This window comes from Branchiostoma lanceolatum, chromosome 11, assembly GCF_035083965.1.
Source record: "Branchiostoma lanceolatum isolate klBraLanc5 chromosome 11, klBraLanc5.hap2, whole genome shotgun sequence".
Lineage (NCBI taxonomy): Eukaryota > Metazoa > Chordata > Leptocardii > Amphioxiformes > Branchiostomatidae > Branchiostoma > Branchiostoma lanceolatum.
The window spans coordinates 4,200,369-4,215,550 of NC_089732.1; the positions used below are offsets into that span (position 1 = coordinate 4,200,369).

General features: G+C 42.4%; 1 protein-coding gene across 8 annotated transcripts in view; it reads right to left on the reverse strand.

Annotated features, from left to right (window-relative positions):
• The window catches only part of LOC136444511 (receptor-type tyrosine-protein phosphatase delta-like), a 114,984-nt gene that overhangs the window by 19,356 nt on the left and 80,446 nt on the right, over window positions 1–15,182 (reverse strand). For 7 of the 8 annotated variants that reach the window (XM_066442099.1, XM_066442097.1, XM_066442098.1 and 4 more), the window contains 15 exons: window positions 14,841–15,128; window positions 13,071–13,367; window positions 12,283–12,567; window positions 10,097–10,396; window positions 9,092–9,285; window positions 6,303–6,420; window positions 5,291–5,473; window positions 4,710–5,096; window positions 4,121–4,171; window positions 3,240–3,397; window positions 2,226–2,361; window positions 1,769–1,875; window positions 1,287–1,500; window positions 777–879; window positions 196–328 (listed from right to left, as the gene is read on the reverse strand). In XM_066442099.1, the coding sequence (XP_066298196.1) occupies window positions 196–328; window positions 777–879; window positions 1,287–1,500; window positions 1,769–1,875; window positions 2,226–2,361; window positions 3,240–3,397; window positions 4,121–4,171; window positions 4,710–5,096; window positions 5,291–5,473; window positions 6,303–6,420; window positions 9,092–9,285; window positions 10,097–10,396; window positions 12,283–12,567; window positions 13,071–13,367; window positions 14,841–15,128 (2,954 nt within the window). The remainder of the gene's footprint in view (window positions 1–195; window positions 329–776; window positions 880–1,286; window positions 1,501–1,768; window positions 1,876–2,225; window positions 2,362–3,239; window positions 3,398–4,120; window positions 4,172–4,709; window positions 5,097–5,290; window positions 5,474–6,302; window positions 6,421–9,091; window positions 9,286–10,096; window positions 10,397–12,282; window positions 12,568–13,070; window positions 13,368–14,840; window positions 15,129–15,182) is intronic. The other variant, XM_066442102.1, reaches the window with a different exon arrangement.

A 15,182-nucleotide genomic window follows, 5' to 3' on the forward strand; every position in this document is an offset into this window, starting at 1 on the left:
CTCTTCCTCCAAGACTTTTTCAGTCTGTTATTATACCAGGTACCACACAATTGTAGCATGTTTCCTTACTACATGCACATGTATTACTGGAAAGATTTTGTAGGTATACTGCAAGGGGTTTACTTAGGAGGCACAAGAATCAGCAACAATGTATCGCATACTAAACAATACAGTTTTAAGTATACAAAAACATACTGAGTCAGATGAGGCCAGAGCCTGCACAGTTCCCTGCAGCTCCTCATCAGTGTAGTCGTCGGGAGACTTCCGTGGCATCACATAGTTGCCGTCAGACCCCTTCGTCACTGGGACTACAACTATCACATAGGACCTGCAGAGGACAGGAACAAAAAAATCATTAGCAAGAGCTCTTTCTCTATCTACAAACTCAAGGTGGGATTAAGGCGTATGATCACATTGTCGACAGGAACAAAAAAAATCATGAGCAAGAACTCTTTAGGTCCTAATTTCATTAACATTTCTTTCTCTATCTACTGCCTTGAGGTGGTTATAAGGTGTACGATCACATTGTCATCTCAAGTGATTAAGTGCTTACAAATTGCAATATTGAACAGTAATATCATGGACTTGAATCCTCCACTGCTTCTCAGTATCTTAACCACAAAATAAATTATTCTTATAACTACAGTAGTTGCAGTCCTTTAACGAAGACATTGATTGAGAAAGAATTATAGTCCAAGGGAAAGACAATACGATGTAAAAATATGTGTAGATCTGTCAAAAAAAGTGTACAAAAGATATAGTGTTGCAATACTTACTCGACAGGACCATTCTCCTCAGAGCTGCGTATGAGGGTCATGGGAAGGGTGGTTTCAGTCGACTCCTTCGCTTGGAAGCTTGGAGGTTTCACCACTCCCGGGACTAAAAACACAACATTGGTGTTACAACTCTCACCTTCTTTTCTTCAAAGAGATACAAATAACATGTCATTTTCACTACAAACTTGTCAGGCATTGGTGGATACTATTGGAAAGGATTGCAATATCAACACAACTACTTGATAGTAAGTATTGCCCAATATTGAAGGTGAAAGACGGTTGCCAAAACGTCGGCATGCTGAAAAACACTCGGACGCATACAAAGTGAAAGAACTATGTTATCCTGTCACTACAATGTAGACATTCATGTGTAAGTTGTTAGACTTCTTATTTTCTTTCAAGATTTTCAAGTTAGTGCTGTACACTTTGCTGTTGAGTTCCTCTTAATTCTTTCAGTTCCAACCCTTTCTGAAGTGCATTGAGAAGACCGAACACAACAACAATGCCTACCATCTCTGAGTGTCTTCTCGAACGTCGTGATCACGGGTCCCTCGTTGCCGTTCTCGCGGATGACGCAGATCTCGAAGAAGTAGGTGGTGTGCGGCTTGAGGTCGGAGATCTCCTGCTGCTTGGAGTTCACCGAGGTAACAATGGTGTTACTGAAGACGTACTTCTTCTTCTTTCCAGACTCGTCCAAGAACTCCTTGTCGGCATAGTACTTAATCTGTGGGAAAAACAAGTAGAATCATGACTCAAAAAGGTTCGACATTACATGTACATGTGGGAAACCCACGGGGACGACCACGGAGGAGATGGATTGACAACATCAGGGAGGACTTCCACCATCTCAACCTACACAATGTGAGCCCACAGGACAGAGGCACCTGGCGAGCGGCCACCAAGCTTCCCCATCCATGTGCAAGCACGTCAAACCCCCAGATGATGGGAACAGTAGACGTTTAACCACATAGTGGGTGAGTGAGTGAACCCACCTTGTAGCTCTGTACATTATCTGCACCGTCGATGGGAGCATCCCATTGCAGAACCATGCGGTTGGTGTCAGAGGTCTTCACCAAGACGTTAGACGGAGCACCAGGAACTAAAAAGGAAAAAAAATGAGTATTAGTCACTACAAACATGTATTGGCTAGAAAAGGATATTTCTTTTCATTTTTTTCCCAAAATTTTATTTGAAATACTTCTGAGACACTGTTGTTTTGAAAATTTGTGTGTTAGAATACTTTTACTTGGCTTTTCGTGTTACACTTTTCAGAAGCTAACAAAAGAAACAGAAAATGCAATGAAAACAGTATAGTTCTTTTTTTATATGTACTTTTTTTAAGACATGCAAACCATGTGCTCTATGGCAATCATGGCAAAGTGGAGGGACAATTGCTGTCATTTATGTTACCATCAGAATGCTATTCTTACCAAAACAAGGAGAACATACCATTCTGCTGAGTCCTGTGGATCATGATGTCGGATGACGGCCCCACCCCTCTCACATACAGTGGGGTGACCTGGATACTGTATTCAGTCTGCTCCTCCAGGTTACCGATGACTGCCTGGGTCACCAAGCCAACATCCTGGAAAACAAGAAGGTAGAAAGCTGTTAGTTTTGGTATTAAAAGATGTGCAGCTTATGCTAAGCATCAGAATGAATATACCTTGAAGAGAAAGAGTATTAGAATGAATGAATGTACTCTGTAGAAGAAGAGTGTAAAAAGGCTAAGGGCAGGCCAGGAAGGATCGTGAAGGGGTGTCGAGATGGAATGAATGAATGATGAACAAGTGAATTAATCAATCAATCAATCAATGAACTAACAAATTAACTAACTAATGTGAATGGCAATAGAAAATTTTTCCTCCTTGATTTAAAAAAAAACAAACTTGTGGAAGTCCACAAAACGCACCGCAGAAGAAATAGAAAATTTCTCCTCTGTTTTGAACAACAAACTTGTGGAAGAATCTTAAGAGAAAACTATTGCCATCGTCCAAGTTTAGAAAAAAAGTCCAGAAGATTTCCTGCCATCCTTCTTGCCCTGTTTTGAAGGTTTGAAAGGTGCAGGACTGAGCGTACTCACGTCCACACATACAACACGCACAGAGGGCTACAGGACAGGAAGAGACAGATGTATGAGGTGTCAGGTGAAATGACTTCAAGGAAATGTTTTATCTTAGTGAATTAGCCTTCACCCTGGTGCCAAACTCTGAGACTAGTATTAGTAATAGAGAATGGGGTGCCGAATGTCTAACATCCGAGGATACAAAAAGCTGAATTCCTGCTACAATACTAAGGTTTGCCACTAGGAGGCTACAATTTTTAACCATTAGGTTCACTACACTTACCCACATACCAAATATCATCACAATCCATCCAGAGGTTCTTAAAATATTCACGCAAACAGAGTAAAAACAATACCTCCATTTTTCATGGGGATAAAAAAACAACTTCAGTTCTCACCTTGCTGAGCCAGGTAGAGTCGTCGCCGGTGGGGTTACGTGAGTACGTGATCCGGTAGCCGATCAGGCCGTCCAGGGCGTTACCAGGCATCTGCCACCACACCTTGATGGATGTCGGACTCAGCGTCTCCGCCTGAGGGTTCAGAGGCTTGGCCATCACTGTAGAGAAAAAGGGTAGGTTACTATATGTAGTCATAGTCATATGTTTTAAATCTTACCTTTAAAACAGCAAACAGTGATTATTCTTTTAACCTTCTCCCTGCTGCCAAAGTCTGTAACCAATAGGGAATTGGTCGCCAAGCGGCTACTTCGGACTGCTAAAGGTTAAGCTGCAAGAAGCAACATTGCTTCATAACAAATAATATATAAAAATGCAAGTGGTAACAAAACAAACTTTTGTGTCTAGTTTAAAGTAACATCAACAACAAGTGCAAACTTGTAAAGAAGGTGTAACCCATAAATCTTTACAGTGAGGAAAAAAGAAATTACGACGTTCGGAGGACAAAATTTCAAGAGTCCTTCAAAACTTAACATGTGAAGAAAACGTACAATGTGTGCCGACAGAAGAAACTTGCAACTATATTTGTCAGGTTAGTATTTTTAACTGTCCATAAAACTGGGGTTTATTACAGTACCAACCAGTGATGCATACAAATGCTCTTGCCATGCATCCCAAACACATTTAGCAAGCATTTGCAATGATTTCGTCAGTAAACCAGCCAACTGCATACTCAATGTATGACACATGTATCAATGTGTATGAAAACATTACTGTAAGTCTACAACAATCTGTTTGGTTCTGTAACATCCCCAAAAGAGAAGTAGAAGTAAAATTTTCCCCAAGTTTTTGACAGTTCTATTTGAGTCACAGTTTTTACATACTCTCTTCTTGTGGTTCTGTGTTGGGAACTGTTTGGCTGGAGGTAGTCGGACCTGGAAAAAAGCGGCACAAAAAAAAACACATCACGCTACATGTAGCTGCTTCCACTAGCAGGAACCTTTCAATCGTTTTCTGAGTCTTACTGGCTTTTCCTTTTAACTATTTCCTTCCCAGATTTACCAAATTAAATCAATTAAATCAAACTAAATTACAAACACCACACAAATTAAATACAGTGAGGTAACGGCTCACGAAAGCAAAATGTAAACACACACACCTACATGCGTGGAATTAATTTACAAATTATCCACGTAAAATAAAGTCTTTGCAAAAACCAGACAAACTACAAAATAACTTGGTTAAATAATGGTTAAGTTAGAAATAAATCTTACAAGTAAAGCAAAAGACAATAAAAGTGAAATAAAAGTTTTAAAAGACAGCAATGTTAAAACGAATGAAGGAAAGAAAGAATGGTCTGGGGAGGAAATGTGAGGAGGATGCAGTAAGATTTTCTCAGTTAACTGTCAGCTGATGAATCTTTCTTTTTCTTGCATAGGGCTTAGAATTTGTTAGACTTGACAGTTGACTCACTTGCATACAAGGTACCCTGCTGAACCAGTGAGCTCCAAGGGCCAGGGCCGACGCTCGTGTGTGCACGAACGCGGAAAACGTATTGCGTGCTCGGGCGGAGGTTTCTGTACATGATCTCCTGCATGGTGGTGATGTTGGTGATCTCCGGACCATTGTTGGATTTGTCGTTGTAGCGTACGCTGTATTTGGTGATCCTGCCGTTGCGTAGCTGGAGGGTGGGCGCGTCCCAGGCCAGTTTGATTGTCCTGGCGTCAACGGCTTTTGAAGTGATGTTTTCCGGGGGACCATCGGGACGATCTTCCGGGGTTTCGAACTGTTGGATGTTCTCTTCACCGAATCCTGCCCCGTTCTTGGCCGAAATACGGAATTCATACAGGGTTCCCTTAGCTGTATGAAAGAAAAAGGAGAAAAAAACAGTCTTAGAAACTCCTATACCAGAAAATGCATGTCTCAAAAGTCAATTACCATTCTTTTAAGACGAGTCAAGTACAGTAAGTGAACAATACGGTCACAAATATTAAGCAAGACTTTCTAAATTTTCGCATTATTCTTTGCTGCCACAAAATGAACAGTCTGCTTACCGAGCCCAGTGAAGACGTAGTAGTCAGTCGACGCTGAGAACTGCATGACCCGCAGGTCTTCTCCCTTGCGGCCGTAGCGCACGCGATAGCCACGGACCGCTCCGAACGTCCTGGTCGGCGTTGTCCACTCCACCTGCACACCATCTCTTGTCCGGGTCAACTCCACTGGCGGCTTGTTGGGCACTGGAAGAAACAACCAAAGTTAGGACATCACGCTTTAGCCTGACTAAGTCATGCTGCTACTTCTAATGGCTCTCTCGCTGTTTCCCATACAGCATTGGGCAGTGAGGGTTTCAACGTAACCATGCTTCAGATTGCACAAATTCATGTCTGTTCAGAGTATGAAGTACACGGTTGTACAGGAAGAAAAACTGTACCACACTTTTTTAAAAACACATCTCTTGCAACTTGATGCATTGACGCTCAGCTGCATAGCCACTGCACTGATCCAAACACAAACAGAAAACATTCATAAAAACACACACCTCAAAAAGAAGAAAAACTGCTCGTTTTGCAAATCCCATCTGAAACTATAGCTTTGTCCTACATTTATATCAATCATACTAAAAGTTTCCTGAATTCACATGCCTCAGAATAGACCTGCTTTCCAATGAAATCAGTTCAAATCAAACTCTAAGAACTGCTACACTGCAAATGTTATCCATTAAGCCAATGCAGTCTTCAACAGTGGGGGAGGGGGGTCACATGTCAAGGCACCACAAACCTCGATCTCTTTTTTTAGGTTTCGGTTTTTTCTTGGTAGGCTCAACCTTTTCGTCTGGAAAGAAAATACATTTAAACAGCAGCACAGCCTGACTAAAACACTTCAGCAGTATAAAAGAAGAAATCTATCTAATTGCTGCAAAGAAGTAGACCTCTTCAGAAATCCTACAAAAAAGGGCCCAAAAATGTAAAGACAGAAAGGTGAAAACAAAGGTTATGATGCAACCAAAGTGAGTAAAAGACTTCATTTCTTCTTGAAGATGCATGAATAGATAATAAAAAGTCTTACCATTTCCGAGAGTGCTAACTTCCTTGGGCTTGCTGCGTTGTCCGTCTCCCTTGAGCGTGTATGCTGCCACTTGCACAGAGTACTTTGTGTCCGGCTCAAGTGCTCCGATGGCCATTTCCTACAGGCAGAGAAACCATCAAGGAAATCAGCCGCTGACAAGTCACTGGACTTGCTCCTAAGAGGAGGGTGGATGTCTTTCTTGACATCTGACTTCTCAAGAAGTCTTGAGACATTCGACTCTTAAGTCTGTCCCTTGTGGCACACTTTAAGTTTTACACCTGCTAATAATGTAACTAACTTACTAATAGCCTAAAGGCCATTGCCTGTTGTTACAGAGTGTATTCAATTGTGTGGTCGTAATTTTGATTTCAGCCAAAAATGTGTCACGTCAACATACCCTGTCTGACATATTGGTATCTATTTGCATTTCACTGAATAACAGCACAAGCCCACACTGCCGTCGTAATGGCAAGCTTTTAACACTCATCTGTCCTTTAAGCTAAAAACAGTTCTGTGTATGGTTGAGTTATGATTCATTGCAAAGCAAGTAGAAAACCAATATGGCAGCAGACATCATATGAATACACTCTATAACGTCATTAACTACAAAGTAATTTCTAAAACATGTGCCACAGGTTAGGACCAGCAAATCCTGCACTCCTACACCTCTTTTGTGGTCTTAAAACACAAAACACATGTTCCTACATGTAACATGTTACAGACAAGTTTATTAGGTACAGTAACTGTTCTATACTCTTAATGGTAACATCATCAGCCATTCTATACCACCCAGAGAAGGTAGATGGTTGCTATGGTTGGAGTGAGAGATAGAGAGAGAAAGAGAAAAAGGAATATGAGTTGTTGAGTCTTTTTTTTCTTTCGTCCATTGCGTACCCAGCTAAGATCAACGTGCAAACACTGAGAGGGGGCCTGGCATCCAGAATCCTTGGTGAGGGAGAACTATGGAAAGTCAAAGCTACACCCATTCACCGCCCCCCTCCCCACTCTGCACTGCCTCATGGTGTCAAGAATGATATTTTGTATTTTAAGTTTTTAAAACCTTTCTGAGAAAAAACAGTTGCAGAAAGTTGTAAATTCTACAAATGGCAGCAGCCAAACAGTTTTTAAACGATAACTGCTGTTTTCTAAAAAAAATACCTTTATACATTCATCTTGCAACACTGACACATATTTGACCTTCAAAATATTCTCAACTGTGCCAAAAAGAATTTGGATAATAGTATTTTTCTGAGGAAAACCAATAAGAAATTCCAACCTTGTCTAGTACATGTAAACATATATTTTCATCACTGTGAAGGAAATGCACTTTGGGGAGGTAGAAGGGAGGGTAGAATGCAGTAGTCACGCGACCCATGCTAATAGCTCTGACTCCCAATAGTTCTGGTATGGTCGTCGATTACTGGATGCTCGCATGCACACAAAGAGCGCGTGGTGTTGCAATGACGTTGATAGTGACGCGATGGTTTGTGGGCTGTTCGCGTGAAATCGCCATGGTTTTTGAGAGGTGACGACGCCATGGCATTCACGTGGTATCACCATGGTTCTGCCCGACATTGCCATGGCTTTGCTGTGACATTGCCATGGTTTTCCCGCCAGCTGTGTGTGGAGTTCTGCCATGGTTTCTCCTCAGGCCATGGTTTTGTCATGACATTGCCATGGTTTTGCCCAGACATGACCATGGTTTTGACGTGATACCTCCATGACTTTATAGGACTCGTGGAATGCGGTGGCATGATGCGAGAAGAGCCGAAAGAGGGTCTAAAAGGCGAAAGAGGAGCCACCAGTAATGTACTTACTGTTATTTCCTAGTATTGAGAATTGTTCACAAGATTGTTGGCAAAGATTGCAAAGTAGGGAAGAAAGCGTTAGTTTGATACAAGTCCAGAATAGACGGCTTGAGAGAGAAAGAGAGTATAAGAGGTAGGGGTGGGAACCACCTCTCTCAAGACATTAACAATCAGTGGAGAGAAAGCACTCGGGGGTGAAAAGAGGCAAGTATGGAGTCAGTAGGCATTCCACATGCAGGGATTGGTGCTTCACACCTAAAGACAAACCTTCTTTCATCAAACTATTAAAGCAAGGTTCAGATCCTGGCTACTTCCTACGGGGGAAAGAGTGAGGCATCACCATGCACTTCCAATCCACGACATGCTACGACAAATACACTGTCTTTTCAAACCATCAGGCTACACACTACTCATCGCCACAACATCAAGTTTGGATCCCAAAACTTTGCTCAAGACTGATTCATTCGTTTTTGATTTGCTACATCCATCTTCTTCACAGAATGATGTAGTTTTGTCAGCAACTACAAGAGTGTTTGTAAGATCATGCAAATCTGATTGAAACAGCAATTCAACTGCAAAAGCTGTGCTTCTGACCACTGGTCTACCCAGGTTTGCAACAATGTAGAGGATGAATCGAAAGATACTGAATGATACTCTCAGATTGTGTTTAAACTTTTAGTACAAGAACCCTGGGTAACTGAGGGCAAAATTTCAAGTCTCAAAGTTGCCCATACAAAATCTGAGAGCCAAGTATGATTCAAAACTAGTTGTAACTGTAAGCCAAAATTTTGTCACAAACTTTTAAGAAATTTCATTTCTTTGTAGCAGCCACTGGGAGGCCGTTGATCTAGATACACAGCAAATCAAAGTTTCAAACACTGCGACAGACAAGTGTCCTGGAGACACTTGCATCAGATGGATCAGAATCTTCCGACCCCATCCACCTTGGGCGTACAAGTGTTCGAGCTACGGGAAACGAACCTCGGTCTCTGGGTTCATAACGTCCTTCATCATTGGATACCCGACTGGCTCGGCGCTGGGCGAGAGCCGCTGGTAGTGGATCTGGTAGCCGCGTACGTTCCCGTTGGCTAGTTCAGGGCGTGGCGGACGCCACGTGACCATGATGTACGTCGAGTTGATTGGTTCGGCGTTCACACGTCGAGGTGGACCTGGAACTGTGGGATCGAAAAATGGCCAGCGGATTAATTTTTGCAAGTTTGATATAAACAGCCCTCAAAATGATTATTAGGCTGTCTACATCTAGGTATTTTGTAACCTCTTACCTGAGTTTTAGACTGACCTTGGCAATTCAAGGTCAAGAATAAGATATCAGAAACTGGGTTGACAAACATTGGGGGAAATTGCAAAATGAACAAAAATTTGCTAACATATAAAGCAGCAAAAATTTCATCAGTTGCCAATACAAATCAATCCTTTTTGTAAGTTTTGATTGAAGCAAAGTCTCCTTCCACCAACTGTGTTTGAAGACCTTGTTTCAAGAACTTTCTTCATATTTGGCAATGCAACTTTGTAATGTAACATACAAGTTCCTTTAAATAATTCAGTTTTGTCCAAAAAACAATATATCAACAACAAAAAGACTCATACAAAGTACATGTTAATTACAAAGGTGGTTAGCAGAAGTATTTTTCAGTTCAGATAATGGTTAGTTTGTTTCGTAAGTAAGAAATGTAAAGGGGCAGTTAGAGATCCTTAAACATGTTACAAAAAGACACAAAACAGACACTGTTAGAAAACACGTATTAGTCTGGAGATCCTTTAAACAGTCTAGGAGTTACCCACTAGCTCAGCACAAGGCACGGAAACGACACATTGGTCCACAAAGACATCCACTACAAGGGAGCACCACAGCCTGATTAGCACCTAGCGTTAGCACCAAATGCTGCCGAGATACGGAGTAGGAGATAGCGGAAGTAGAGATCGTAGTAGTGTGGTGTGCTAATCGAAACGGAAACCCGCACATACCATCTTCGTCAGTTCGCACGATGAGTGCGTCGCTTCTGGGTCCGTCGCCGACTACCGTACAAGCGAGGACCCAGATTTCGTATTCCGTCCACTTCTTAAGTCCCGGAATGGTACAGGATTGCTCCGAGGGGGGCAGATCCAAGATGGTATCGCCTCCTTGTCCGTCTTTCTCTTTGTACGCTACTTTGTAGCCCGTGAGCACCCCGTTCTGTAGGTCAGCCGGAGGGGGTTGCCAGCGGACTTGGATAGTCTCTGAGTCCAGGGCAGTACCAGTTACATCGCGGGGAGGGGCACCAGGAACTAAAAGGGAGGGCACAAGACACAAAAAGAAAAAACATACCAAAATCAAAACTCAGCAGCCATGCAAGAACTTGAGACAACTGAAATGGGTTGGAATGAGCCATGCAGGTGATTTTTTTTCTATTCTTTTTTTGATAAAACAACAACCTCCAGACAAACGTAACGACTAGAGTGGAGGGTGCAAATGTACGCAAATGAAATGCGAGAAATGTATGGGCTGATATATATTATACATACATATCTAGAATGCACCAGATATGAGGATGCAAGTATGCTGTTTGAGGGTGTTAGGACCAAGCAGTGCTGGCGAAACACGACAAAGTGCAATGTATGATCGTTTGGTGCTGGAAAATCGCCAGGTGCACAGACAAGTGCTGAATATTGAAATGGTCAGAAATGAAAAGGTAAACCGTACATTTTCTGTTTTTCCACACACACGACTAGTAATGCGGACTTCGTCCGAGTCCAGCTTGGTCGGAACGGAACAATCATGCAAGTTGAACAGTCGATAACGTTGCCAAAACGTGCATCTTTCAGAGGTTTCATGCCGTGCTGGGGTAGTCGTTCTCGCATGCAGGCCTGTGCTATACAACCAAACAGTTTTCACAGCATACCGAGAAGGGAGAGAGAGAGATAGAAAGAGGCACACTAGGAGGAGAAACCTTGAACTAAAAGCTTTTGGGGCAGGGGCGCATACAGTAAAGGAAAAATGCAGGTTTTCTGAAAAGGAGGGGTCTTTTATATATATATCGCACTTAGCATCTCTTGAGCTTGACTGAAACAATTACAGCGGAGCAGACTTTTGGATGGAGCAGCTTGCATTTTCCTGGTTAACGTGAAAAACTTTGGCGGCATATCATTTGGGCACTCACACTTAACAGGCCAAATGTTTCCTTTACACACTGCCAAGACGGGGACACGGAACGTTTCGTGTTGCCGATTCTTTATAATCTTTTCTGATCTTTTACAACACAAGGTTGGATTCACGAGTGTCGTAACGTAACACACACGGAATTAAAGCGTGCAAAACAAAAACGACACTACTGCACATTCAAAATCCCCTGTATGTGGCGGGCATGGCCTACCCTCTAGAACTGGACAGACGGACGAACGAACGTACGAACATGCCACTACAGATCAAACGGGCGTACATATGGCACATGTACATGTTCATGGGAATGATGCGCATGAAATGCGTGGCTTGGCAGAGGCACTGTTGAAGTCTGAAGGCCTGAAATGAACTCTGACGGATGCTACCAGAGAAATGTCGATGTACGGTTGGTTCGACTGACGTTGTGGCAGCAATGGTGGCATACACGTAAGAATCACATACTCCGAGTCTATTCTACACTTGATGGCTCTCCTTACTGCTACAGGCTTTGCCTTACAATGTTCAGGGCAGAAATTGTTTTAGAATGCTTCGTTCTATCTTAACATTACATTGAAGACTTGTTTCTCATTCTTGTATATCTCCAACTGGTGAAATCTTAAATACATTCTCTGATAATCTGTAGATTAAAAACACTTTACAATCTGTAGATTAAAAACACTTTACAAGTTTAAAATGTAGATCACAACTTCTGCCCTTTTTTGAATCCTTATCTTTATAATCTACTTATACATTCTACTTAATTAATGTATAGTTCAGCACTTTATTCTGGAAATATAGCTGTAAGAAATCTCAAACTGTTTAAGTATATACAGGGTTTACCCTAGCTTGAAGATACACATTCGATATTCCTTAGGATTTTACACATTCTTCAATTCACAATGCTTAAGCCTCACCTTTAAGATCATCAAGTTACTTATGAGCTCCTGAGAGAGAAGCCTTGAGGAGAGAAGACAGAGGAAAAGACAAGCGAAGCGTTAGCGGCCCTTGCACATACCTGTCTGGGCGGTAGAGCATACGATAGTGGGCGTAAACGCGCCGACGCCGCGCGAGGACCGAGCGGCCAACCGCAGACGGTATCTCGTGTTCGGCTTCAGGTTTTGCAGCTCAAACTGCTCCGTGGGGCGGATGCTGATGTGAGTCTCATTGTTGGTCATGCTGCTGTTGTAGTAGAGCTCGTAACTGTCTACCGTCGACTCCTCCAGCTGGGCAGCGTTCCACATGAGCTGGATGCTCGACTCGGACTGGCCCTGGCAGCGGAAAGCTGTAGGCTGGCTGGGAACTGAAGAGGACAAAGACAATGTTAATCTCAATATAGATCTTTGTTAGACTTTGTAGTAGTGGCCTGTAGTTCATTGTACTGCTGCAGGGGTCTCTGACACAGGGGTAGGCAGCAGTCGTGCTTCCAAGCAGCTCTGTCCAGGGGGTCTACACTGGTGAGACCGCACATCTTAATGTACTTAGGGGGTAAATGTCTTTTGGCATTTCTTGATGATCTGCTGTGAAAGCATAGCATCTGCTTACCATTGTTTCTTCCAAGTATTGCCAGATATCTTTAGCCTCTAAGTGTGTCTTTCGAATCAGCTTTGAAGTATCGACCAAAGAGTTTCATTCTGAGAGCAAACAAAGTCTTAAATAAGGCTGAAAAAAAGCTATTTAGTACCTCCTTGCTCTGTCTTTACTTGTATGGGTGGCGAAAGAGGACCGCTACCAACAGAAGTGTACGCTTTCATTCTGATAGCAAACATACTCTTAGATAAGGGTGTAAAAAAAGCTGCCAAGTACCTCCTTGTTCTGTCTTTACTTGTATGGGTGGCGAAAGAGGGCCGCTACCAACAGAGGTGTAGGCTTGCACACGGATGTTGTAGGTTGTCTTGGTGATCAGGTCGCTGATGGTGGTGAGTAGTCCGCTGTGCATGCGATGTTTTGCCCAGTCCGTGATGTCCAGCTTGGGGTTGGTGGTGTAGTAGATGATGTAACCCTGGATCTTTCCGTTTGGCTGTTCGGGCTCGCGCCACTGGATCAGCATCGTGCTGGAGCTGATTGGACGGGCGGTGACATCAACAGGAGGAGAGGATGGTGCTATAACAAACAAATAAACAAACATACAATTAGACGAAAGCACGTCCAGGTCAAAAGATACAAAATAAGGAAGTTTTGCTGCAGTACCAAGGTCACATACCAGTGGGCTCAAAATCCACCTTGACCTTCGTCTAACCAACACCTACCCACATTTTTTCATGGAGATAATTATCACAAGCCTGGCAATACAGTATTTGCTCACTTGTTGTGAACACTGACAACACAAAGACTAATAAAAACCGAACAATACCAGTGGTCCCTTTGCACTTGGATAGACAGCAGATAGTGGAAGAACCTCACAAATTTTTAAGTCCAATACTTACGAACATTTTGAAAGCTATGACTGAAATACTTCTTGCAGACGTGAGCAAGCTTCTTCGAATGACACTCAGAATAATTCTATTTTCATTTGTTTCAAAACTTTGGAGAATGACTTTCCATGTCTTGGAAGTGCCCTTTTGTTCTTCAATTCAGCATGCCAAAGAATTTATAACATATTAAGGACGTCTTGAGGTTTACAAAGTATGATAGTTACCGGCTTCAATCGGTCCTTGTGCACAAAGTAAGCTCCAACACTTAACTATGCACCCGATATCCCATGATAAAGCGTTTTGGAAAAAAAATAGAACATTGTTGCAACAAACTGTAAAGAAAAAGTACTTTTTTTCTTCTGAATCATAAGAAAGTATACAAATTATGTTCCGATAAACTACTATGAAAAAATACTTCAAAATCATTTTTTTTTTAAATAAACGAAATGGACAAAAAATTGAATCCTCTTAGAACAGAAGTGACAGAATTGAAAATAAAAGCACAACCATTATGTACGTAAAAGAAGGTAACATGCAAGTAAGTGCAAAATAAGCTACTAATATAGAAATAAGAAAAGTGCTGTGTCTTCCGGTGCAAAAACAAGCCATACCCCTCTTACGTTTATAGTCGGTAGCATGACGCAATTTCCGCAAAGTGCGTAGCAAGGAACCTAAAACGTAGTCAGCACAAACCATTTAAAGCATCAAGCATTACAAATATAGATGAACAAAGAAGCTGCAATACTGGTTTTGTTTTACAACCCAAGTTGTGCACTTATACCTAATGAATGTGCTTTTGTTTTAAACTAATAGAGTGCAATTTGTGTTCATCTTTCATTCCATAAATCTACTTAATGTGCCTATTCAAACTTCCGATTCATTTGACCAGCATCTTATGCCTTTATTATCTCCTAACTTTCTTTGACAAAACTAAGTATGTTCTTGTCAACTTCAGCTTCCCTTTCCAGGTGTTGCAAGAAGCCAATCTGAAAACTCAAGAAACCTTCCAGAAAAAAAAAATTGCTCCAAAATCCGATTGCTACTGTCTTCCATGACTTTGTTTGTGACAAAGGTTCCTCCAGAAATGGCTCACATAGGATTAGTGTGACGATGTCTCACATATTTCTGTATCTGTAGAACTCAAAACCACCGTCTAACCCACCTCTCTCTCCAGTTGTAGCCTGTCGTGGCTCACTAGGCGCGCCCTGGCCGATATTGTTCACAGCCGACACCCGGAACTCGTACTCTGTATACGGCTGGAGGCCCTGCACAGTGTAGCGCCGGGAGGTGACATCCCTCGCCTCTTCGTAATCCGCCGTGGAGGAGAAAATCTTCCACTGGACCACGTACGACAGCATGGGTTCCCTATTCTCGCCGTCAGTCCACTCCAAAGTCACGGAACTGTCGGTCTTTTGTTTCACTGTTGGCTGGTCCGCCGGTTTGGGCAGCGCTACGGGAAAACACTCGTGTAAGGAATCGCTTGAAAAGTGTGCAATACATTTAC